The 24,841-nt window shown below is 37.4% G+C and overlaps 2 protein-coding genes across 3 annotated transcripts; one reads left to right on the top strand and one right to left on the bottom strand.

Moving 5' to 3' along the window:
* Positions 1-3,972: 3,972 nt before the first annotated feature.
* tefb (TEF transcription factor, PAR bZIP family member b) lies at positions 3,973-14,751 on the top strand. Of its 2 annotated transcripts, XM_067381103.1 has the most exons (5): positions 3,973-4,155; positions 6,471-6,603; positions 8,240-8,626; positions 8,925-9,139; positions 12,110-14,751. In XM_067381103.1, the coding sequence occupies exons 1-5, from the start codon at positions 4,090-4,092 to the stop codon at positions 12,323-12,325; spliced, it is 1,017 nt and encodes a 338-aa protein (XP_067237204.1). In that variant the 5' UTR covers positions 3,973-4,089; the 3' UTR covers positions 12,326-14,751. The 2 variants fall into 2 exon arrangements, with proteins under 2 accessions (XP_067237204.1, XP_067237205.1); XM_067381104.1 differs by lacking the exon at positions 6,471-6,603 and having other exon boundaries at positions 3,975-4,155; positions 12,110-14,748.
* Positions 14,752-17,353: 2,602 nt separating this feature from the next.
* LOC137017138 (protein Tob2) lies at positions 17,354-23,225 on the bottom strand. Its single transcript, XM_067381102.1, has 2 exons — positions 23,031-23,225; positions 17,354-20,868 (listed from the first exon to the last, which is right to left on the bottom strand). Exon 2 carries the CDS (start codon positions 20,584-20,586, stop codon positions 19,426-19,428), a length of 1,161 nt encoding a protein of 386 aa, XP_067237203.1. The 5' UTR covers positions 20,587-20,868; positions 23,031-23,225; the 3' UTR covers positions 17,354-19,425.
* Positions 23,226-24,841: the final 1,616 nt, after the last annotated feature.

The raw sequence follows: 24,841 nt of genomic DNA, 5'->3' as shown, positions 1-24,841 counted from the left end.
TGGACCACAGTACAGCTGTGCACTTTTTAAGAACTTTGCCAGCAAATACGGGTTCACACACACATTACCAGCAGCCCAGGATATCTGCAAGCAAATGGGGAGGCAGAGCGTGCAGTGGCTACAGTGAAAGGACTCTGGAAAACTCTGAGAGAACTAAAGCTTTGCTGACATATCGGTCTACCCCTCTGGAGAACGGTTACTCTCCAGCACAACTCTTAATGGGCAGACAACTGCGTTCCACCATACCACTGCTTCCTACCTTTCTAACTCCTCGTTGGCCGAATATTAAGGAAACAGACAAGTGGGCAAAAGACAGACAGCAACGCAGGTACAACATGCGTTACAAGACAACGGACACAACCCAGGAACAGGGTGACACTCATACGCATGCTTCTAGGGATGGGAAGATGTCCAGAGACACTAACTGAGTAGAGCACCTTATGTGACTAGTTTGGGCCGAGTGTCATTTAGCTGCCTGTCACTAAATAACTAAATAACATTTGTAACTTTAATCTTAAGGATTTACCTGTTTAATGTAACAGTGACTATCCAGTGTTATTTTACATTTGATTACTTTATTAAATTTCAGTACATGAATACTACTGTTAGACCTACCTAAACTGAAGAGCAAATAGTATGAGATATAATCATATTTGGTTCAAATGCACGCTGTAGCTTTCGTGTTATCTAAACAATATGATCATATGTACATGTGTTGATCAGTTGAAGCGTTGAAGAAAATGAATGTCTAAATTAGATCGTTTGAATGACACACTGACCTGTCTTGTACAAGTCAGGATGGGCAAGTGACAGATGCTTGGCAATGTTTGATGGTGCTTCATCAGTTTTATAAGCAAAGTAATTTCACATCTATCGCTCTCATTGTTAATTAGTTTTGGGCGTGTTGAGTGAGATTCAACTGCTTTATCCATTTTGTCCCTCAATGTTGTCATGTTTGCCGGTTTCGTGTCAGTTTGGGTAGCACACTGCCACCCAGCAGTGAACTTCGGAACAGCAGCATATACCGAAATGAGCAAAATCATGATATTGTACCGTTTAAAATCATATATATCAGTATTTTCCCAGTACCGGTTTACCACACATCCCTAACCCATGGCAATGAGGAGCCTTGTTTTACCTCTTACATTAGGAGTTAACTTGTTTGTTAAAGGGATAGTTCACTGAAAAATGTTCATCATTTACTCACCTTCAACTCCTTCCAAACCTGTATGACTGACTTTCTTCTGTGAAACAGAAAAGAAGATAATTTTGAGAAATAAAATACAAGATTACATTCTAAACATAAAAAACAACAAATGATTGCTTACTATTTTAAAGCAGAAATTCAGACAACTAAATTAAAAATGATAATAAACAAAAACAAAAGCACAACATGTTGCACAAAAACTTATACGAGGTATGAAGAACACATACATTCGCTTGTCTTAACCATAGATGGACAACGCACCTTCACACTCTCCCATTGCAGAAAAGTGAAGCCGCCAGTGTCCCAATATGGCGCTGACATCTTGCGCTAATTAGGAACCAAGTCTGTGCAGTAGAGCGAAGTGGAGCTGCAGTATCAAGGTCCCGCCCACTCTCCTACAGAGTCAATTGCAAGCACAAAATTACTGTTGAACGACCCCTTTATGTTGGTGTTAAATAAACAGTAATGGAAAAATGTAGAAATTAAAGTTATAGCGCCAATCTCCTCCCGAAGATACCGAAAAAAGTCTGTTGGCGCCTCAGAGAAGCTGTCAATCTCAGCTGTCAATCATGACACCACACTCCCTTTTCTATAGCGTCACATAACTAGGTCATACATAAATAGGTCATAAACTCCGCAATCTCCCAATCTAATGGGACGTGAGACAAACTAAACAATTCAATTACACTTCAAATAATAAATATAGAATTATACTAATCGATGATCTTTCTTTCTTTCTTTCTTTCTTTCTTTCTTTCTTTTTTAACGCCATACCAGCTTCAAAGGCTATATTCATGGCGAGAATAAAGTATAATTAAATCAAAGGAAGATTAAAAAAGATGTTTCAAATTTATTTTCTCTAAAAATCTTAAAACCATGCTTGGGCTCACTTGATTAAAAACCTTTTCAAAACTATCAACAGAGTAAAAACGGTTTCTCACAGGGTTAAATGTAATACAGTCTAAAAGGATATGTTTAATGGACAATGGATTTTGACAAGATGAACATTTTGGATGGTTTTCTCCTGAGAGTAAAAATTGGTGTGTCATTTTTGAATGTCCTATTCTACATCTTGTATATATAACTTGATTCCATCGTTCATCAAAACAGGAATTATGTTTTTTCCTCACATCAGGATTTATTTCACGCAACTTATTAGACATTGATCCCATTCTGATTGCCATTTATTTTTGATGTATTCTTTTATCGTTTGTTTTAAGTCTGTAAAAGGTATAGAACACTTTATTGATTCTGTGGATAGTGCTTCTTTTGCTGCATTGTCCGCTTTCTCATTTCCAGCAATTCCTGAGTGTCCAGGTACCCAGCAAAAGTAGATGTTAAAAGCCTTTGATTTCAGCATTGATAATGTAATGAAGATCTTGACTATTGTTGGATGATCAGTTTTCATATTTTCCAGTGAATCCAGGCATGATTTTGAGTCAGTCACTATTGGTCACATCAGCATAATTCTACATAGTTTTCAGTCACATGACATGGAGACCTGGAGGGCAAAACAACCACAGAACTGCAGCACAGGCCTGTTAGTCTGTTTCAAGCCATTAATATATCACCTCTCAAAAGAAGAAAAACAAAAATATCTGTTCTGCCCTCCAGAGGTGTGACTTCACAGTAAAATTATGAATACATCTTTCTTTACTGCTTTCTATATATTTTCTGTCTTTATTGCCAACAGGAAAGCTTGAGGACATTTAACATTAAAACTGGTTTCTGTCCGTCTTGTTTGACAACAGCAGGTAAAAAAATTAAGCTAGTTTCTGTAAAAAAAAATAAAAAAAAAAGATGCATAATGTGAATAAATGACAGAAAACAGCAGCTATCCATAAAAAATATTCAACAACAACATAGATGTAGATGGAGTAAAATCATTCTTAACTAGTAATTAATTTCCATTAAACCTAAAAACAGCATGAAAAGTCCAATTAAGTATCATAAACACAAACCTTTATATTTTTTTGTAGGCCTATAGGACAAATTTATCTAAAGCCCACATTAAATCTGCAGTATCCTCTACATGTTTTAAATCCAAGTAAACAACACATTTCTAAAAGTGTGTTTTGGTTTTAAGTTGTAAATGACTAGAGTCGTTTCTCATGTAAATCTACACTGGCCTCTGGCGGTGAGAATGCAGAACTGCAGCTCCAGATTTTACACTAGTAGTATTTTATTCACACCTGTGAGTTATATGACTGTACTACATAGCATCGAAACATAGAAATATTGAACATATATATTTTAATGACATCTTTAAAATTTTTGAATACTACATTATTCTGACCATATTCTGACATTTTTTAATAATGTTTATTACAAACTCTCGTGGACATTATTCTGACCATGTTTCAACATATTTGTAAAAGAGAAAAAGAAAGCACAAGTTTCAAATCTAAATTGTTGGCTATGACTTACCAACATAAATTAAGTATATAATATTTGTTTATATGTATTTGTTCACCAAATTAACATGTCACCCACGTGATTGATGTAAATCTGAAATCTTGACAAATGTCATCTCTTACTGTCAATAAATTATAATATATTCATGTTATTTTCAAACCTTTAGAAGTCACTGATATAATTTGTAAAATTGTGTAGCTTCTAAACGCACCTCATTAACTGTTGCAAACTTGCATTGCACATGGACACATCACAAAATGGACATTTTTTGTTGAGCCAATTACATTTACATCACATGGCTGATTTGCATATGCATGAGAGGGGGCGTGGCCAGGCGCACGCAGGTCTTAGTTTGTTTTTACAAATGCGACACAAACTTTGCTGTTATCAGCTGAGGTTCTTCTTCCTTGTCTGACTTTATTCAGCGCTGGACTTCAACATGTCTAACATGAGTGATTTTACACCGAATGAAATCCAACAAGTTTTCAAAACTTACCTGGAAAATCCCCTCTTGTCCATCTATAATGACAGTGGTAAGAATTCACTTATTTTCCGATGCTTAATTTATGCATTTTGTACTTTTCACCTGTTGTATATGGTGCAGTTTGTTTTGTTGTATCTTGACTGTAGTGTGAATGTCGTGCAAGCAGAAATATAAAGAGACCAATTGTTTTTAAAGTTTGAATGTGCATCACAAATCGAGGTGATTTGATCAGATTCTAATGAATGCATTTACAGTCATTGTTTTGTCTACTTTTTGATGTTGTACTTCAATTGGATTTTGTATTAAAGATTCTGTGTTTTAATAACAGTGGTTACAGATGATGCTTATGTAGTTACAGTATTTTATGAAAATGCCAGCAGATAAAACAGTCATGAATCAGTAAAGCAGGAATGAACAGGTTTTGATGGAGTTTGAACTGCTCAATGGACAGTAAAAAGCCAACATTAGTTTATATAATTATTTATATATTATAATTTATACATATGCAATCTAATTTCATATTTAAGCATGTTTGCCTGAAAAAAGCTGATAAATACAAGAATCCCTCACTAGGGTAAAATTAAAATAATTATCTGATTACAGATCCAAATAAATGTTTAAGTCTTTGAAAATCTAAAATAGTTTGTGCAGCAAAAGAAATGGATTTGAAAAGCTGCTGTATCATGAGAATAAAGATGTAGATGTGAACTAACACCTGTAAACTAATCATGGATTAGTGTTTATTGTTTCGAGAAGTTTCTCCAGTAATGGTAACCTGCAAATAATTATTCAGTCCTCTGTATGGGAACAAGGAGCTGCATTCCTCCAACATTGTAGATTTGTAAAATGTCAGACTAAATATTTGAGTAAAAATACAACTGACCTTTAAATATTGATTAAAGTATAAGTGCCCTTATCAGTCCTCTGTAATTTACACATTAAGTAAAAGACATCACATTCATGTCAGTGGAAACTAGTTGATTTAGCTGTAAGATTATCTGAATCAAAGACATTTGATGTTGTCTCTGAAATAATCCTTCATTTGATGGGCTGATCTCTGCAGAATGTTTGATAATAATGTCATTAATGCATGAATCTGACATGCACAGCGTTTGATGCGAAAGCTTGTGTTATTTCTAATCAGTTCTAACACATTCTCATTCCAGCGTGGTTCAAGAACAAAATGTTCCCATCTAGTTACACACAGGGTTAGAAGGGAACATTTTGTTCTTGAACCACGCTTTCATACATATGCTATTCTTTGCACAGTATAATGTTGTTTAAACTCCTAGTATATCATTTTAGCTCATGTTAATATTGTAAGTTGTATCAAATAGAGTCCCTACTAGCATGAAGCTAAAAACACTGAGGTGACCTTATACCAACCAAAACACTATACTATTTTTTTAAAGGGTAATGGTTAGTTCACTCAAAAATGTAAAATTGACATGGTATATTCTTCCAAAAAACACTTTTTGTGCTCAACAAAACAGAAGTTAAGAGTTTAGCATGATGTTTGATTTTTAGGTTAACTATCCCTTTAAATATCCTGCTAGACTATGCAGGCTAAAGTTGATGTGTGGAATGTAACCGCCTGATTTACCCGGTTCAGTCTTTGTTATCTGAAGCATCTGGCTCATAGGGAACAGCCCTGAAGGCAAATGCGACGGTAAACACCTTTGTAGTGATTATAAATACACGCGATGTCTTGCCAAGCAAAGGCGCGCTCCTGATCAGCTGTACTCGGCACGTGCAGAAGCCCCGCCCACCCAGTGTGTGTGTGTTTGCGCGTGCTGGTAGCACGTGTGGAGGCACGAACTCACCGCTATGGGTGGAAAAATACAACTGCATGAGTACATAGACAGTTTTCTTAATGGAGATGTTTTAAAGTACCAAGAAAGGCGCATGGCCATAATGGTTGTTAACTTATGAAAATATAAGCAAGTAGTTTAATATAATTTGCCTTTTTTGATGCATGTCGTTGAATATTTCGCCTGTTTCCCATGTTCAGGGTCATTATAAGGACAATCTTCGTTTGTTTTCGGAACAAAGAGACTCGTTCGCCTCGTTTCGCTCATTGTTGTGGCTCAGATTAGCAGCTGACCAATCAGAGGAGCGTGGATCCGCCCCGCGCCATTTAAGAACTACAGTTCTACACGTCCTGTCTCTTTAAATATTCATTTTTCCGTTGGCCAGACAACCAATCAGCGCTTCGAGCGGGGCGTTCCTCATGAAAATGTGATTGCTTTGCCCAGTACGCTGGAGTGGATCTCGCTACGGTGTTGTTTTGGCTGTGTTTTCTCAAACAGGAACAGGAGGTTTAACGGATATAAGCGAAGTTTCATACACTTGTATATTTTCCAGGGTAATATTGAACTAATCATGCCCGGACAGGCGTCGGTAACTGTGGCCATCGGTCCTCAGAAATCATCCGCTTTTGTTTTAAAGAAGATCATGAATATTCCGCCTCCAAACATACTGGCGGATCAAGACGACGGTAAGAACCATGAACATGCCAGTGTGTAAATCAGACAGATCGTTATTGTGTTCATTGTGTGTGTTTGTAGTCGTGCACTTGGCTTCACCTCCACAGCTGCTGCGTTCATTGGTTCCTCAAAAGAACAGAAAGTTCCCTGCGAAAAAAGTGCTGGTTTATTGACAGTATCAGGTGGAAATACCGCGGTATTTAATATAATATTATCATATTCATGTTTTTACTTGATCGATTGCTTAAAATATAATGCTACATGTCTATAAAATCCTATTTCTACATCCTTTTATTTGACTTCCAATTGAATAAACTCTGCATGTCCAAGAACCATGGTATTACCATGGTATGTTTTGTTAATGTAGGACATTGAGAATGACTGACGTGCTAAAATTATGAAAAAACAATGTATTATTATTATTATTATTATTATTATTATGTGCATTATCATAATGGTAGGCTACCATGGTAATTCTGTGGTTATTTGGGCATGTTCTCTGTGATAGTACCTTAGTATTTTTTTAAAGAATCTTAATGCATCAAAACACAAGTGTAACGTTATATGAATTTTGGCACAATTACTGTCCATTTATATCAAGTTACCATTGTGTTATCATCTGATACCATCTCAGTAACATGATGTTGTACCATCAGTGTTCCCACAGTCATGGAAAACCTGGGAATGAAAGATGTGGGAACAATGTACCATGGTAGCTTAGGATTGTCAGATTCATCAATCATGTTCAAAGAATATACATAAAGTGTCTGCTAAATGAATTAATGAACAAAGAAATGAAAAAAAGCACAGTTTTATCTGCTCCCATAAAACTTTAATATATTTCAATGTTTTGACCAAACAAGGTCATTTTTAAATGTAGATATAAATGGAAAGTGTTAATGGTAGTGTTTTCTCCTTTGTTGTTATTTCAAAGTCACTCAGGATCTGTGGATTTGTTGGTTAAATTCATGTATGCTCGCGTCAAAGAGTGTTTTAGTTAACATAATGTCATTCTTGTAGTTTTACCACCATAAAGACTGATCTGCCTTATATGGACATTATTAATAATAATAATAATAATATTCTAATCATTTCGTATGATGATAACCCGCACCAGGTCATCTGTTGCATGTGAATAAGTTAAACTTATGACTCCAATCTCGTTTTAGTTTATAAAATCCTTTCTGACTAGCAACTAACAGCTACTTAATGATAACAAACACTAATCTGTGTCATGTGATGCACAATTAAAGTTATTAACAACAGTTTATACTGCAGAAAATGAAGTTTGATGTCTAAAGGCTGAATTTTACAAAACCTGTCAGGAACATGTGCGGCTCAAATTTCACTGCGATAACAAAAGGAAAATTAAGAAAACTATATTTAATTTTGGACCATCAAGTTTGTGTCAGCACTGTTTTATTTCTTGGCGTATTACATTCTTTAATTTGTTCAGCTTTTATGTGTAATTTTACTTCCTTCCAGAAACCATTTTTGTCAATTCAAAACATCTCTTAATTTTTTTGTATTTTTCTGTTTTATTTTGTTTAATGGTAGAAAATGTACAGTATTAGTTCACAGAAGCTGACATTGCAATTTTTTACTACTTCTTTGATACTTGACTAACCTGTAGTTCCTCTCTCACAGATATCGAGAAGGAGAAACAGGGTTCAACTGGTGATGGGACATCCGGCGGCAGCGGTGCTTCGGAGAGCGTCTCCGCCTCTCTCACGCCCACCATTTGGAACAAGACAATCCCGTACGATGGCGAGAACTTCCACCTGGAGTACATGGACCTGGACGAGTTCCTGCTGGAGAACGGGATTCCCGTCACGCTGGAGGAGGAGCTGAGCAAGGGTCTGGTGCCCGAGCGCCGAGGCGGAGATTCGCAAGATTCCTCTGTGACCTCGGACGAGCCAGCGGCCGTCCCACAGATGCCCGAGGAGGAGCAGACGGAGGGCGATGAGGACGAGGAGGATTCGCTCTCTGTGAGTGATGCAGCGGAACAGGAAGTGAGCAATGAGACGACAGCAGGTGAGACGACAAACGAAAGCGTGTTTTATTGTTTTTGTACAAGGTAAATACATCTGATTGCACAATAATATATGCCACTTAAACAGCTTCAATTACATCCAATATTTAATGCAGCTACTTTTATTTGTATCTTTAAGTGCAGTTAAAGGGTTAGTTCACCCAAACATGAAAATTATCCCATGATTTACAAATCCGCTCAACAGTGCTCAATGCTACAAACATGATGATTGTATGCTGTCACTAACAGTTATTTTCTCTGGTGATGTGTTCGATTTGACACTCTGTTTTTACCTGCCAGACTCCAAACCCGACCGTGTGACGCCCACCCCGATCGACCCAGAGGAGATTGAGGTGAATATTGCATTCCAGCCGGACCCGACGGATCTGGTCCTGTCCAGCGTTCCTGGAGGAGAGCTTTTCAATCCACGGAAACATCGCTTCTCAGAGGACGAGCTCAAACCGCAGCCCATGATCAAGAAAGCCAAGAAAGTGTATGTTCCCGAAGACGCGAAGGTGAGACTGAATTTAATAATTTAGAATGTGCTCTTCAAAAACAGAACGATCACGGGACACGTTTGAACACCCAGGCCTAACATCAGGAAAAAATATTTTAATTATAATGATTATAAATCTGATTTTTACAAGTTAACATGTTTTATTAACATGCTCACTGTTTTTCTTCACTGCTGTAATCATAATACGAATGCAAAATCTATTTCTCTCTGTTCACTGATTGATCTGTCATTTACTCTTTACAATCCATTTCACTTCTGTTATCTGACATTTCCAGGTAAAACTGGACATAAAGTGTAGGGCTGGACTTGATTTATATCTGCCATGAATTGACTGGATCACGTAAAGTGGGCGTTTGATACCAATGTGGAGCCAGAGAGCTAATCGTCATATTCCCAATTGACCAACTACCTAGACTAAATTTTATTATGTTGACTTTATTTATTGATCAAAACAATGAGCTACTTTTTCAATGTCTAAAAAAGCAAGATGCTTTTAAAAAACAGAAAGATGCCAAACGTAAAATAGTCGGGTTCTGGAAGTGAAAATCATGTTAATTTTCTTCATAGGTGGATTGACTTTTATCTCATAAGCCTGTAAAGACAGATGTACTGTGAGCTCTGAGGTTGTTTATCAGTGAAGTCTACTTCTGTTTAATCCATCAATTCACTTAATTTGTTTTAATAATCTTATTAAAATCTTGTTTAATCCCCTCTCAGGTGCCCCATTTGTCAAGGCTATTTGTATTATTTGCTATTTTATTCGCCTACATGAATGACAAACTCAAAATAAACAGGTTGCTGAACACGAGTCCTACTGGCTCGACACGTAACCAAGTTATCTTTAGAAAGCCAAAAGATTCAGAATCACTGTTATTAATATAGAGATATATAAACTCAAACATAAAAACACAGAATATACTTTGTTTTTATGTTTGATCTTCTATATCTCTATATTAAAGGTGCTACAGAGGATCTTTTCGTCGACTGAGAAACCAAAGATGTTAGTGAGTTTTTGAAATGAGCGCATGCGTATGAACATTTTGAGGGAACGCCTCCCAAAACTCGTAAACACTTGTATAGGAACACGAGTGTTTACCACCGGCATTCGCTGTGTCGTGTTAGTGGATTCATTATGTCGGACTCACCGCAGGTAACTCATAATCTGCAGTTGTTACTCCTGTCTCCTGACAAAAACAATGCATGCGGCGCCTGTGGAGTGTGGAAAGTTACTGGAGCGCACGTCTCTCACAAGGAATGTCATGGCAGTGATTGACAAGCCAGAGGACCAATCGTTTATGAGATGATCACGTAAACGATTGGCTGATGTTTTTAAGGCCCTACCTCGTGCACAGATGATGTATATTAATATTACTACTTTCAGTGCACCTAATAAATAGTCTTTTATCAGTTAGTAAAGACAGTTTCAAGTAATATTGCAAAAATGTATAAAACAAAACATCCTCTGTAGCACCTTTAATAATAGTGATTCTGAATCTTTTGGCTTTCTTAAGATAACTTGAAGAACTACACTATTCATGATCTTGCATAGAAATATCTATTCTTATATATTGTTTCAAAGAACAAAAGAAAAAGAGAAAATTATTCACTTGACTGAATCACATTTGTAGCTTTAATAAGGATTAAGCCCCTTTTACAGCAAGGACAATAACGATAAAGATATATTTCTAAAAATCGTTCTAAATATAAACAAATGGCACTGTCCACACCACAGCTACAACAATACTGATATAGAGAAACGATAACATTGGGATCACTTTCAGAATGATTTTTTTCCAGCTGTTGAGCAATAAAACAATGACAGCCAATCAGAATCCATTCTAATTTAAGGGCTCGTGCATTTAAAATGTCAGACGACACTGTGGAGAAGTTAAAGGGCTAGTTCACCCAAAAATGAAAATAATGTAATTTATTACTCACCCTCATGTCATTCCACACCCGTAAGACCTTTGTTAATCTTTGGAACACAAATTAAGATATTTTAGTTGAAATCCGATGGCTCTGTGAGGCCTCCATAGGGAGCAATGACACTTCCTCTCTCAAGATCCATAAATGTACTAAAAACATATTTAAATCCGTTCATGTGAGGACAGTGGTTCAATATTAATATTATAAAGTGAAGAGAATATTTTTGGTGTGCCAAAAAAACTAAATAACGACTTATATAGTGATGGCCGATTTCAAAACACTGCTTCAGGAAGCTTCGGAGTGTTATGAATCTTTTGTGTTGAATCAGCAGTTCGGAGCGCCAAAGTCATGTGATTTCAGCAGTTTGGCGGTTTGATACGCGATCTGAATCATGATTCGATACACTGATTCATTTATGCTCCGAAAGTTTATTTTAACATATGTTTTAGTTTAGTTCGGTTTAATATTTTAGTTTGTAAACGATTCTATTTTAATAACTCGAAAAGAGAATTACATAAATTTCATTATTTCTATACTCACAATATAATAGTATAAAATATCTATAATTATTATAATATATATATATATATATATGTATATATAATAGTTTATTGTTCTTTGATCATTTTTTAATTGTTACATCATTTACAACATTTAAGAGGATTGAAGTTCTTTTTCTCCACACCATTAAGGTCACAGCATTCATCTTTTTGACCGATTTTCAAATACTTTTTTGCTTAAAATCAGACTTTGTAATGTTGTGATTTACCTCGTAGCTGCTTGATTTGGTTCATGGATTGTAACAAAGACTAAAAAAACCTTTTTAGGAAAAATTAAATACTTCGGGAAGCAGCTGAAAACGTAGGCGGGACACACTGTATATCGGCCTGTACTTCACATTGAAAATGTATTTGGCTGATGTGTTCTTAAAATACATGAGATAACAGACTATGAAAAGAATCATTTACAGCATGTTTTTGTTAAAAAAAATTTCCGCTTTTATCCATTTCGGTAACAAGATGTTCACGTTTATTCTCCACAGGATGATAAATACTGGTCACGGAGGAAGAAGAACAATGTGGCGGCAAAGCGCTCGCGGGACGCCCGGCGCCTGAAGGAGAACCAGATCGCCGTCCGCGCCTCCTTCCTGGAGCGGGAGAACGCCGCGCTGCGACAGGAAGTGGCCGAGCTGCGGAAAGACTTCGGCCGCTGCAAGAAGATCATGTCGCTGTACGAGGCCAAATACGGCGCGCTGTGAGGGACACAATTCACCCCGGACACACATCAGTCTCCCTTATGACTCACACCGTTACTCAGCTGGGCCGTGTGGGAGGTGGACGAGAGCGACGCGAGCAATAGTGTTTTTAAGAAGATCTAGAAGTGAAAGGGCACAATATAAAATACCACAGCATGACCTTTGACCCCTCATACCTCATTCTGATCCTCTCCACCACCCTCAATGTGGCCCGAGCAGCGAGTTTAGAGCTTATTCAGTGTGAAGAAGAGATGAAGACCCCAACGTGAGCTGAACGAAGAAGTCGGAAAAAGTTTCCACACATCAAATGTTGGCGGAAAATGAGAGTCCGAGAGCGTTTGGTCACAGCGACTGTGATCTTACGGCTCTTTTCGGCTAGTTTTTAGCGTGTTTCCTCCCATTGTTTGCACTTGACACATCATTTATGTTTGTGTACAGGAGGTTTGTCGCAGAGAACAAGCGCATGCTACACAATATGAAGCAATTGTTTTCTTTATTCTATAAAAAAACGAGCGCAAGTGCAGATCATGTCTGATGACGTGAAGAGACAGAAGTCTGTAAATACGCTTGTGTCTGTCTGCTACACGTTTCTCCAAGTGTCGTCGTTCTTCCAGACTGATCTCGCCATATAAAAGTGACATTTTTAGCCACATCTTTCCGAGCGCGTCGTTCAAACGCATCTTTGCAGCAAGAGATTCGGGCGATTGTTTGAGGATTTTAACTGTGAGCAACTAATCGACTGGATCTGTTTTGTTTTCAGGGTTTAATCCAGGGCAATAATACGCAATTCATCTTTACCTCAGATTAGATGTTTCTATCTAGTGGATGTTTTTATTATTTTTAACTTCAAATGATGGTGTTATGTTTGTTTGCTATATAGTCAGGCAGCTCAGCGTCAGTCATAAAACACAAGCAGAATGAATTTCTGTGCAATTATTCTAATTAATAATGCATTTATTCATTATTTAATGCATTAATAATAGTAGTAATAATAATAATGATGCAGTTTTAGATAATTCTTGCATTTGTAAAATCATGATGGCATAAATGTGATTGGTTTTTTTGACATGTAAAGCGTGAGTTGATGACATTAGTCTCGCTAGTTTTTTGCTGGTTTTTCAAAGGGACGTTTCTAAAAATGACAAAATGTCATAATGTGCTTCCAGTGTTTTATGGATTTTGATAGATTATTAGTTATGTAGGTTTGTTTTCAGTCCTCATAAACATCATGAATGCCACAAAGTGTGCTTACCTTTTTTTGTTTTGAAGAAGAAGCTATGAAAACATCATTATAATTTTCATATATATAAACTAATGTAATACTCTGTCAGGATTGTGTTTCTGTAAAACGGGTTACAAGCACTTACAGGCAAAAAGTTTGTATATTAATGAGACGTTAGTGCATGCTGATGTCATAGTGATGCTGTGCAGTAGGCGTGTCTTTATCTTCCATACATACATACATATAGACTGTTTCAACGGCAACAACACAAACAAACGTTTTGTGGCCCAAACTTAACTTCTGGTAAGTCACGAAGCTCTCATGCTTCATGAAGCAGTGTTTTGAAATCGGCCATCACTAAATAAGTCAGTTTTTTGTTTTTTTGGCGCACCAAAAATATTGTCGCTTTATAATATTAATATTATAATATTAATTTTCATTTTTGGGTGAACTAATCCTTAAATGCGAATAAGTTAATACCAGACCCCTTCAACAAACACAGACCGGAAGTTAACTTCGTGCTAGGCGCGTAACCATGGCAACATGCGTGAGTCTGTTTAAACCGTCTATATAAAGAGAGAAGGAGAGAGTAACACATTTTGGTATTTTCTGTTGTGTTTTTAATTGGTATAGCGTGCTGCTCTTTTCAATCCAGTTTCATTCCATATTACAAACCAAACAATACACAAAACTTTCTTCTGTCTGTCACTGTGTTTATATTTAATGTAGGCCTACGAGAATGAAGTTTGCTTGTTTGTTTGTTTTTCTAGGCCGATTTTGTGATTTAAACTGAATTGTGACGTTGGCCTTTAGTTTTCATTTAAATCTGTTACATAAACTCCAGAAGTGGAGTTCTGTGTTGGACTCAATAAAGCTCAAATGTAGCAAACTTGTTTTGGTCTGTAATAAACCATTTAACTTACATTTTTAAAAATATGTAACTGTTTTGTTTTTTAAACGGTGATGTTGTTTTTATAAAAAGACAATTTCCTCTCGTGTAATGCAGTATGTTATGACTGTATCCTGTATCATGTATGTTAATAAAGGAAGATATAAATGATTTGACCTTGTTGAGGTCATGATGAATCTGCGCTGCGATTGGCTGTTGCCGGTGGCATCACATGAGCGAGACATCTGCAGTGGCGGCGACGGCTCGCGCTGCAACGATCATCTGTGCAGAAATATATACATACAGCGCGATTTTAGATTCCACTGCGTTGCCTTTTCGTTATTCAATGTAAACGCGGGTTTAACGGCCGTGCTCGCGCATGACGCGGCGTTCTAAAAACGCGCCGGAGCTCAAGTTAAAATATTTTTTTTTCGTTTAATTGACCCGCGTTTTGGTTTTTAACCGCAAAAGCGCGATGTGTGAACCGGCCCTACTTCTATACACCCGCTTTTGTTTGTATTTGATTTGCACGTCTGTCCTCTGGGAGTTGTGTTTGTTTTCCTCCTCCATTGCGTCGGATTCATTTATTCTCAGTGTGATGATAACATCTGCTTCAGAGACACAATCTGAATGTAGAATTTGCGCTGCGCTGTTTTATGACTAAGCAAACGCAAGTGAATGAGATCAGGTTGGTTTAGTTCATTAGCTGCTGAGAGACACTAAACATTACAGTATGATTGGTAACATGTAATGAAACACCTGCACGCCTCATATCTGTTTTGTTTTTTTATCAACACAAAATCTCTTAAAATAAACTTGATCTTCCAGAGTAGATGGGCTGCCTAACAATAACAGGTGGACATGTCAATGTGGGGTCACTTTAAGAGCTTTATATCAAGAGAAGGAAAACAACATAAACATCCCCTTCCATTTTCAATTTGCTTTAAAGGGTTAGTTAACCCAAAAATTCTGTCATTTATTACTCACCCTCATGTCGTTCCACAGCCGTAAGACCTTTGTTCATCTTCAGAACACATATTAAGATATTTTTGTTGAAATCCGATGGCTCTGTGAGGCCTCCATAACCAGCAATGACATTTCCTCTCTCAAGATCCATTAATGTACTAAAAACATATTTAAATCAGTGCATGTGAGTACAGTGGTTCAATATTAATATTATAAAGCGACGAGAATATTTTTGGTATGTCAAAAAAACAAAATAACGACTTACATAGTGATGGCTGATTTCAAAACACTGCGTGTCAAACCGGCAAACTGCTGAAATCATGTGACTTTGGAGCGCCAAACACCTGATTCGATACGCTAATTCATTTTGCTCTGAAGCTTCATGAAGCAGTGTTTTGAAATCGGCCATCACTATATAAGTCGTTATTTCGGGGGTTTTTTGGTGCCCCAAAAATATTCTCGTTGCTTTATAATATTAATATTGAACCACTGTACTCACATGAACTGATTTAGATGTGTTTTTAGTACCTTTATGGATTTTGAGAGAGGAAATGTCATTGCTCCCTATGCAGGCCTCAGGGAGCCATCAGATTTCACCTAAAATATCTTAATTTGTGTTCTGAAGATAAACGAAGGTCTTATGGGTGTAGAACAACATGAGGGTAAGTAATAAATGACATAATTTTCATTTTTGGGTCAACTAACCCTTTAAACAATCAGATCCCTATGGGGGCATTAAAGGGACATGGTGAAGGGAAAAAAAATAAACGAGAGAAAAATTATATATTCTAAAGCTTTTGCGTTCTCTTCTCTCACAAAAGCTTTGCATTCCCCCATTAAACTTTGCATTCACTCGCAGTGTTTTTGAGTTTTGAGGGTGCATGCAAAGTTTTATGGGGGAATGCAAAACATTTGCGAGAGAACACAAACATTAAAATGAATTTTTCCTCTCATCTCATATTTGTCCTGTCACATTTAGAGCTTCCGTAGCTACCCTCATGTGACCCATGACAAAAACAAATATACATGCAATAAGGTGTTAAAAACTACTTTTGACTTATTAATCTCTGATGACTGTGTTTATTTTGATGGGATTATTTTATGGTGCCAAAATCTCTCGTTTTTACTTTACTGTACTGAAAGGCTTAATAGGTAGCCTAATGTCTACTTCTAATTTATTACTTAAACGGTTAAACTAATCAAGAGCAAAATTGAAAATAGCCTACATAGACAAATTTATGATACAAATGTATTTTTGACTAAATTTAAAGTTTTTTTTAACCACACAAACTGACAGTTTGATCCAGATTAAAACCAAGATCACACACACAAACTTCCTGTAGACGTGTTTGTCAGTCACTACAAGGAAAACATTAAGACAGATTTAAACAGCCATGAAAAAAAATGCGCAAATGGAGATTTAAACTTGCTCTCTGTTTCCAAAAGAAGTTTTTTTTTTTTTTTTTTTTTTTTTTAAACCCAATGCATTTACAATGCTATTGGAAAACAACATTACAACGACCCCATGTAAACAGTTCTTTGTCTTGATTGGCTGTGGTTGGGGTTCAGGTCATGGCACTGAGCTAGATCATCAACGCAGGTGTTCATACAGCTGGTCTGTAATACTGAGCGAGAACAAAACCGAGGTTATCATAACACACATCTCCTCGAGTTTGACGTGTTGAAATGTTTTCATTTGGCACTTATAGTGTCGAAAAACAATGACCTGCTGAGAAGACTGTTCAGCTGGATATTTGTCAGAAAGCTAGTCAAAAATTAAGCTTGTCCAGTCCGATCTTTTGGTTTCATGCTCTTTCAATATGAATCAATACGGTTTCCTGTAGGAAGCCAACTCAATTCAAATTCAATTAAAAACAAACCCAGAGCTGGAGTTCTTTTATTAACCGAAAGACATTGATATTTTTGGGAACTGTGTTCGGTTTTGTTTTGTATTACATTGTGATACTATCAGAAAATTCTTAAATTGCATATTTATTAGGATTGCTCACCAATTAGTATAGACATTAACAAAATTATACATTTTTGTACATTTAAGGGGTCAAAAATATTGATAATGTAAGATAAACCTACACTGACCAAAGGAGAAATCACTAACTGAATGTTTTGGGTTTGAAAGTTTGGGATGTCATGCTTTGGAATAATTAATACTTCATGAAATTAAAACATTAAGAAATCAAACCCTACAAGAGCTTCCTCCAATAGACTGGAGAAACAACAAATGCAAAACTACCCATATTGGATCGAATGACAGATACAATAAACATTCAGCACTTTGTTAAACATTTTATTAGTCATTTCATCTTGCATATATTTATATTCATATAGTTATTTCTGAAAAAATAACTTCAGCACGTAAGAAACTAAACAAAAGATCTCAAACATAAGAAATATATACATATTCATGTCATCATCGTATATATCTCTTAATTTGCCTTATAAATGCCATAGAGAACTCTTTTGAAAAAACAAAAAAAATATAGAAAAATTGTAAATAAATTACAAACAAATGTAAAAATACACCCAGTCATAGCATTTATAGAGAAATCTAAACCCCACCCACCCCAAATGAAATCAATGGAACGATTGAAATATTTGAAGCTAACGTTCACATTTCAATGTCAGGGAGGGACGTCACAAGAGGGTCAGGACGTACATACAGTCTCACCCAAACCCCTCCATTTTTTAATACAATCTTTAAACTACATTACCAAGCTATAGTTCAGACATAATTGGCATTAAAGGGCAAGTAAAGGACCTTTAGCATCTAGCATATAGAGTTTATCGTGAGGCATTACGGGAGTTTCCAAAGGCCCGATGCATAAAGTGCAACGCACCAGGATGGGACGGAACGCTGAGGGGGAAGTGATGTCATAAAAGGAAGCCGTCATAAGGCTGCTACCTTCAAGAAAATTCTAGAACACCAGTCTCCATCCTAGCACAATAAAACGGTTAACAAAACACAGCCACTGCAGTCAGAATATATGAGGTAACATTCATAGTCCTAGAGCGGAGAAAACAAAGTGCAATTTTCAGGGTATGATCTCTTCCGAACCGCGATTTATGACTTCTGGAACATATAAAAATAAGAGTGCGTTAAATTCAACATGCTGGAAAGCTAATCTGAGGATCTCTGCACCAATGACCTTTTATCTCGTGCCCCATCCCTTCAAAAGACATACAGTGGTTTATCAAAACCTCCTCTGCTGCTAAACTGTTACCTTAACGCACTTCTGACTGAAAACCAAGAGCGAAACCAATCAGACCTGCACAACAATCCTCTAAATCATTCGGTCTGTTCTTCTGTGTCTGAACTTACGAGATCTTTGAGAATGTGCATCATTCCTCAATCTGACTCTTGACGACACTAGAAAAGGGTTCAAACACTGGCTGGTTTCATCAGGATTTGGCTTGATGCATTCAAACTGAAAAGGAGAATCCTAAAGTTGAGCAAACATACAGAATGTGCTAGTCATGTTCTCTGAACTGATGTGCATCTTGAGCACATGTCATAAAATTACCATAAATCCTCAATTATGACCACTGAGGTGCGACTGAACATGGCTGTTATCTCCAGAGAGTCTTATTTCTGAACATAAACACCATCCCAAAAATCCCTTTTTAGCATCTAGAATCTTCCATAAGAATATTAGCTTTTTTTTCCCAGAATCAATTTTAAAAATTAACATTAATCACAGCAGAAATAATCACATTATGTAGACAAACATTTGGGACACCATAATCAAGTGACTCATTACTGAAAAACAACAAATGCAAAAACACCTGTGCAACAGGAGGATGGTTACTCCAACTAATAATAAAACAACATCATGAAACAAGAAACAAATGGATGGTAAAGTAGCAATCACAAGTAATACTCAATTAGTAGTCATAATACTCTTGATTTGTCATGGTGGTAGTAACAATGAGTCATGAAGGAGAAAAAAAAAAAAAAAAAAGTGTCCAAGGAAAGTCTTTCAGCATTGGGATCTCTTCAACTCTGAGACTTTAGTTGGCCAACACCACAGGTTGAAAGGCCTGGCCAGAGTACTGCAGGTTGTATCCAAGTCCTTCCACAAATGGAGGTTTATCCATGAAGGAAATGCCACTGTTGCCCCCAACGATTCCCACAGCCTGGCCAGGTGGGGGGCTGGAGAATGGATCGAACGAAGCATGTGGGTGCGGAGCCTGGAATGGGTTCATTGGCGCAACTTCTGCATCGAAGTAGACCGGCCTCTGGGAAACGGGAAACACAAACTCTTTGGCATTAGGAGACAGTTGGCTTGGGATGGGTCCAGCCAGAGAGTGCATGGAGAGGGAAAGGGGTTTGTGCTTGACCAGCCCTGGTGGGGAGATAGTGTTGGGTGAGCGGGTGATCATCCTCTGCTGGGGAGCCACGACGACGCCAGAACCGGAGGGAACTCCAGGGTTCCCACACTTCTTCATCTTTGTGGAGCCAAATTTGGTGGCAGCAAAGCTGGCTGTGGTGAAGGTGATTGGCTGAGGTGTGGGACGGGAGCTGGACGGAGGATAAATGAGGCTGGCGCTTGGCGGCGACGGGGTGGAGGTGTTGGAGGAATGAGTGCTGGGGTTGGTGGGAGTGCTGGGAGTGGCATAACTGAACAGCCCTGGGCAAGATGAGGTAGAAAGTGGGGTCGGCGAACTGGAGAGCGATGGTAGCATGACTGGCGACACCTGGCCACCAATGGGAACAAACACCTGAGCCTCTGGGTTAAAGCCCAGATTCTTGACTTCCTCAAACTCTATGTCTCCTTTGAGCATGATGTCGGACCTCTCGGCGTCGCCAGCTAAACTTGCCGGATTCTCCATATAGAGGACTTTCACTGCACCCTTTTCCCCAATCTGGTAGGACACTTCGTAAGGGTCAATCCAAATGCTGAGCTCGGGGGGAACGTTGGCTCGGACCTCCTCTGTGTCCAGACCACTTCTCCTGGCTGCCAGCTCCACCACGGGGTCCCTGGGAGCCCCCAGATGGAGGCAGCGGAAGGCTGAACCACGTAAAGGAGCCTCGGGGTACCAGTGACCTTTGAAACGGGACACCAGGATACGCTCCAACTCCTCTCCAAACAGATCAGCCCTGCGGCGCGGGAGCTTGTTGTACAAATACGACACGATAAAGTTCAACGCAACCTTCACCTCCAGATGCATGATGAATTAGACTATTTCTTCTAAGTTATTTCGTTGATACAGGGACCTACGGCCTTCTTAACATCTCTTGCAAATATTAGGGTGGAAGTCTTTAGTCTTAGCCTTAAATGTAAATTTAAAAGCAAGGGCCTCTGATTTAGGATCGTTGCTCAGTAATTGCTTAAAAGCGATTGTCAGAGACCATTTGATTTTTTAAAAATCTTCACTCTGAAGTTGCCAGAATCAGCACTGATGTACGAAGACTGGACAGCCGCTCTCCAAGATCCAGTTTCTTCAAAGTGTCTGCAAAGAGGAAAGACAAAGATAGAGCAGTTAAAGAATTGTAAATACACAATTCATTGACTGTCAGTGTGCAATGTGCGTTTGTTTCAGCAGATGCTGAGGCCAAGGTACCAATCCATGATTATCTTCATGAAATCCCTCATCTGTCCCATTGGCTAAAGCACTTAGGATTACATGTGCTAGGAGAGGAAAATTTCAACACCAAATGCACTCGGCCCACTCACGCTAGCTCAAGTGTAGCTTTAATTCCCTTTTAACCATAAAAGGGAATTTAAAGTGCCAATAATAAAAAAAGAACAAGAGCATGCCAGAGTTTACGCTTTTCAGAAAGTAACTAACCAAACATTTATAGCTTATAGTTTACCTGCACATGAAACTGAAAAGGGAGAAAGCATGTCTCTCTTTTTTCTTTTTTATCTTTTTTAAATGAGACCTTTAAGAAACAATCACTCATCTAATGACGTAACAAACTATCTGTAATAGACTATATTATGATTGACTAAAGATCAATTTTCCACTTGAAGACTTAAAAATCTAAGGGGAATCCTTAGAAAGTGTCGTTAAAATGGTGCTGTTGAAGGCACGTTTTAAAAAACAAACTACACCTCCCGGCATGCACCACACCATAGCGTTTGACGTCATCACCACGCGTGTACATGTTGATGTGACGCCTCCGCATTTTCAAAACACTGATAAGCTCCGTTAAATCCCTTACATTAAACGCACTGCAATCATTTTATCTATAAAGAAGTCGAAACCGCGATGAATTTCAACACACATGAGGACAGTCACTGCCGGTAAATGTAACGAAACGCATGATTCATAAAAGAAACACGTTATACAGAGACAGGCCAATAAATCATAAATACAGTTATTCCCATTTCTTCGCATACAGCTATTGACAAATTTAAAACGCGTTTTAGACATGAACACAAAGGATAAAACTGATTTGAACATTTCCATGTGCAATTATCTTATTCACAGAGTATCAATAGATTAATACCAATTGTAACGTTTAGAAATAAAATATCTTTGCTCGTTATTCTCTGTGGTCATTTAATTCATGTGTTGATATTAATAATTGTATGATAAACTAAACGAGTCACGTAGCCTATCGGTTTTAAAAAACCCATATCGTGCATTCAATGTCACTCAATGTCAAAGTTTTGATCAAATGCCATAACATAACTGCATAGGCTTCTGAGAGAAAATATGTTTTCATTGACCAAACATAGTTATCCACAAGACTGGTTGATTGTTTACATTCCCCAAAGCGCCATCAGATAGCTACAAAACACATCCAGCAGATTCACATTATCAACCTAAACTACAATCACATCAGTTTCAGCACACACAAAGTCTCATTAATCTCTTGAATTTAACTTCTATTGTTACTGGTACTCTAGGAAACACACACGACGGGATCCAAACACTGAACTACATATTCAAACACAATGATGATAGTGTTACATAAAAGAAACACGACTAAAGCAACACACACTGTTCTGATGGGATATGCTCGCTGTGTATGTGTGTGTGTAGGTGTGTGTGTGTGTGTGTGTGTGTGTGTGTTGGGGGTTCCCTTGAAGAGTGTTTTCCAACACATGCAACATGAAAACTGAATTATCTAACTCCAAGAGAAACCTATTTCACAACCTGCAAATCCTGGGAATCACAATTCACGTTGCGCTGTTTTCCCAATTCACAAAAACTATTACAGAACAACATGTTCCCTTAAGTTACTTAGTTACTTCTGACAGTCAGACATGAAATGAGCTTATAAATGTACAGCAGATCGGTTACACACTCACAGCTGACAACTAAATAATCAGCTTTTGCAAACCTTTGGCCTGTTTTAGTCCTCTCAGCACACCATTAAAGCCAAGGACATCTGTGCAAACACACATTCATCTTGAATTAAATGCCAACACAAAAGAGTTGCACACAAATACCTCAAATTAGGCCTATCAATTAGTGGGTTATTTCATTATTGTACCTTTCGATTAGTTTCCTCTCAACAGCCTAAAATGGACGACAACTCATCAGTCATTCAAAAGAAAAACAAAGATTAGCTATGAATGTTAGCTATGTACACGAAGTGAAGCACAAACACATTCTGCTGTTATTCTTTATCATTTAAATATTATAAATCAAGTACTTACTGATTCAAAGCTTGTGTTTCTATCGTGCGTTTATGATTTCCATTGATTACATAATTATCAATAACTATGCATTGAAGAAATCCTTCACAGAGAACCGCTGCGTTATGTTGCGTTTGACTAAAACGCACTTTTATTGTGATTTTATTTAATTTTATGTTTATTCATGGCGTGACGTCTCCCCTCTCCCGCACGCGCCAGTGGAAACTTCACTGTTTGACAGCCTCGTGCATTTATATCGCATCGCACGCGCGCGCTCCGCCCTTCGCCGTGACGTGATTTCAGCTGGAACTACTTTCTTATTAGATCTGCGCGCAGTAATAATAATATTATCCTGCAAGATGTAACCATAACTTTTAATGACAATATTTCAGGACATTATGAATCTGACTCTACTAAAGTATAAAGTTATGCTTTGTTATAATATCTACTTATATCCACAAGTTCACCAACATCAAACCAATTTTTCTAAACCATTTCATTTTCAGCAAATAAGAAAGCAAGAAGAGCGTTTTCAATTGGCAATGGGTTTATATAGCCTAATTGTTGCATAAATTAATTTCTTAAATTGTTGTTTTTCCTCTTATCTTTCTTGTTCTTTTCCTGTCGTGAGCAAATTAACTTTTTTTTCTTTGCATTATTTTAACAATGCTTTTATTGTCGTTACGTTTTGTGTATTAGTATGAGCATTATATAATTCAACCCACTCAGATGAATAATAAGTTTTATAAAATTCTCTAAAGTCATGAAACTTTAAAACAAAATAATAATAATTTACAAGCAAATAGGCTACAACAATGTAAACTTTTAATATATCCTATCACCTTTTAACAGTTGTAGTATCCATAATTTTGTCGATTTAACACTTTGTCTCAGAGATATTCCTGTTTCATGGTTATTTCAGTTCGTCTCTAATTCATCAGGCGAAATAATGTTTCCGTATGTGAGGCTGTGCTGCGGAAGGCTAAAAATAAAAGATGTCATAGCAACAATGTAGGTATTGGCTGGAAAGCGCGAGGCGCGGCTGGCCATTGGTCGAGAGCAGCGTCCACTCAATAGGGGGCGTGGTGACGTTTCCTTCAGCGTGTACAACGTGCATGATGGGAATTGGAGTTTCCAAAGTACAAAACAAAGCAGTAGGCTACATGCAAAGTCAGTACCTCAATTTTAAAAAGGTATATGCAAATGAAAATGAAATATAACGTTACTTGATGTCATCCTAAAGACTCGCACACAAATAATTAAGGGCATAAGTAAATTATCTTGTCTTCACTACATACTCAGACGCTCATCAGAAGTCTCATAATACAGACATTTTAAATAATTATTTTGGTCAAAATGTTCACATGTTTACCAAAATATTGCATCTGTTGTAAAACTGACATTTTAATTGCCGGTGCTGCACTGAACCAAGCGTCTAAACATTTACACCGTCTCTGATATATTTCTGACAGAATAAACTGTGATAATAAACATGTTTTTTTTTCAGCAGCGCCCTCTACTGGTGCAAAATATACTGCATTGTTGATGAATCGCGGGCCTTTTAGAACAAACACTGAGCACAATGTTTCTGCACAAACACTGGATAGGAACGATCATTTAAAGACTGATTCATATCTGAAAATTGAAAATCAGATATGTAAACATAAGAATTAGCCAAAAGGGCATTTAAAGGGACAGTTCACCCAAAAATGAAAATTCTGTCATTTACTCACCCTCAAATTGTTCTAAACCTGTATAAATGTCTTTGTTCTGCTGAACACAAAGGAAGATATTTTGAAAAATGTCATCAGTTACAAAACAACTTCCATATT

This window comes from Chanodichthys erythropterus, chromosome 3 (genome assembly GCF_024489055.1).
Source record: "Chanodichthys erythropterus isolate Z2021 chromosome 3, ASM2448905v1, whole genome shotgun sequence".
NCBI classification, from domain to species: domain Eukaryota; kingdom Metazoa; phylum Chordata; class Actinopteri; order Cypriniformes; family Xenocyprididae; genus Chanodichthys; species Chanodichthys erythropterus.
Note: the sequence above shows the minus strand (reverse complement) of the source record. Positions and strands in the feature narration are given on the sequence as shown.

Excerpts from the sequence above, each read along its gene's own strand:
- tefb (XM_067381103.1), top strand. The coding sequence starts at position 4,090 with ATGAAATCCAACAAGTTTTCAAAACTTACCTGGAAAATCCCCTCTTGT. Across the intron at positions 6,604-8,239 it reads ACTGGCGGATCAAGACGACG|ATATCGAGAAGGAGAAACAG; the intron begins GTAAGAACCATG and ends CCTCTCTCACAG. Across the intron at positions 8,627-8,924 it reads GAGCAATGAGACGACAGCAG|ACTCCAAACCCGACCGTGTG; the intron begins GTGAGACGACAA and ends TTTACCTGCCAG.
- LOC137017138 (XM_067381102.1), bottom strand. The coding sequence starts at position 20,586 with ATGCATCTGGAGGTGAAGGTTGCGTTGAACTTTATCGTGTCGTATTTG.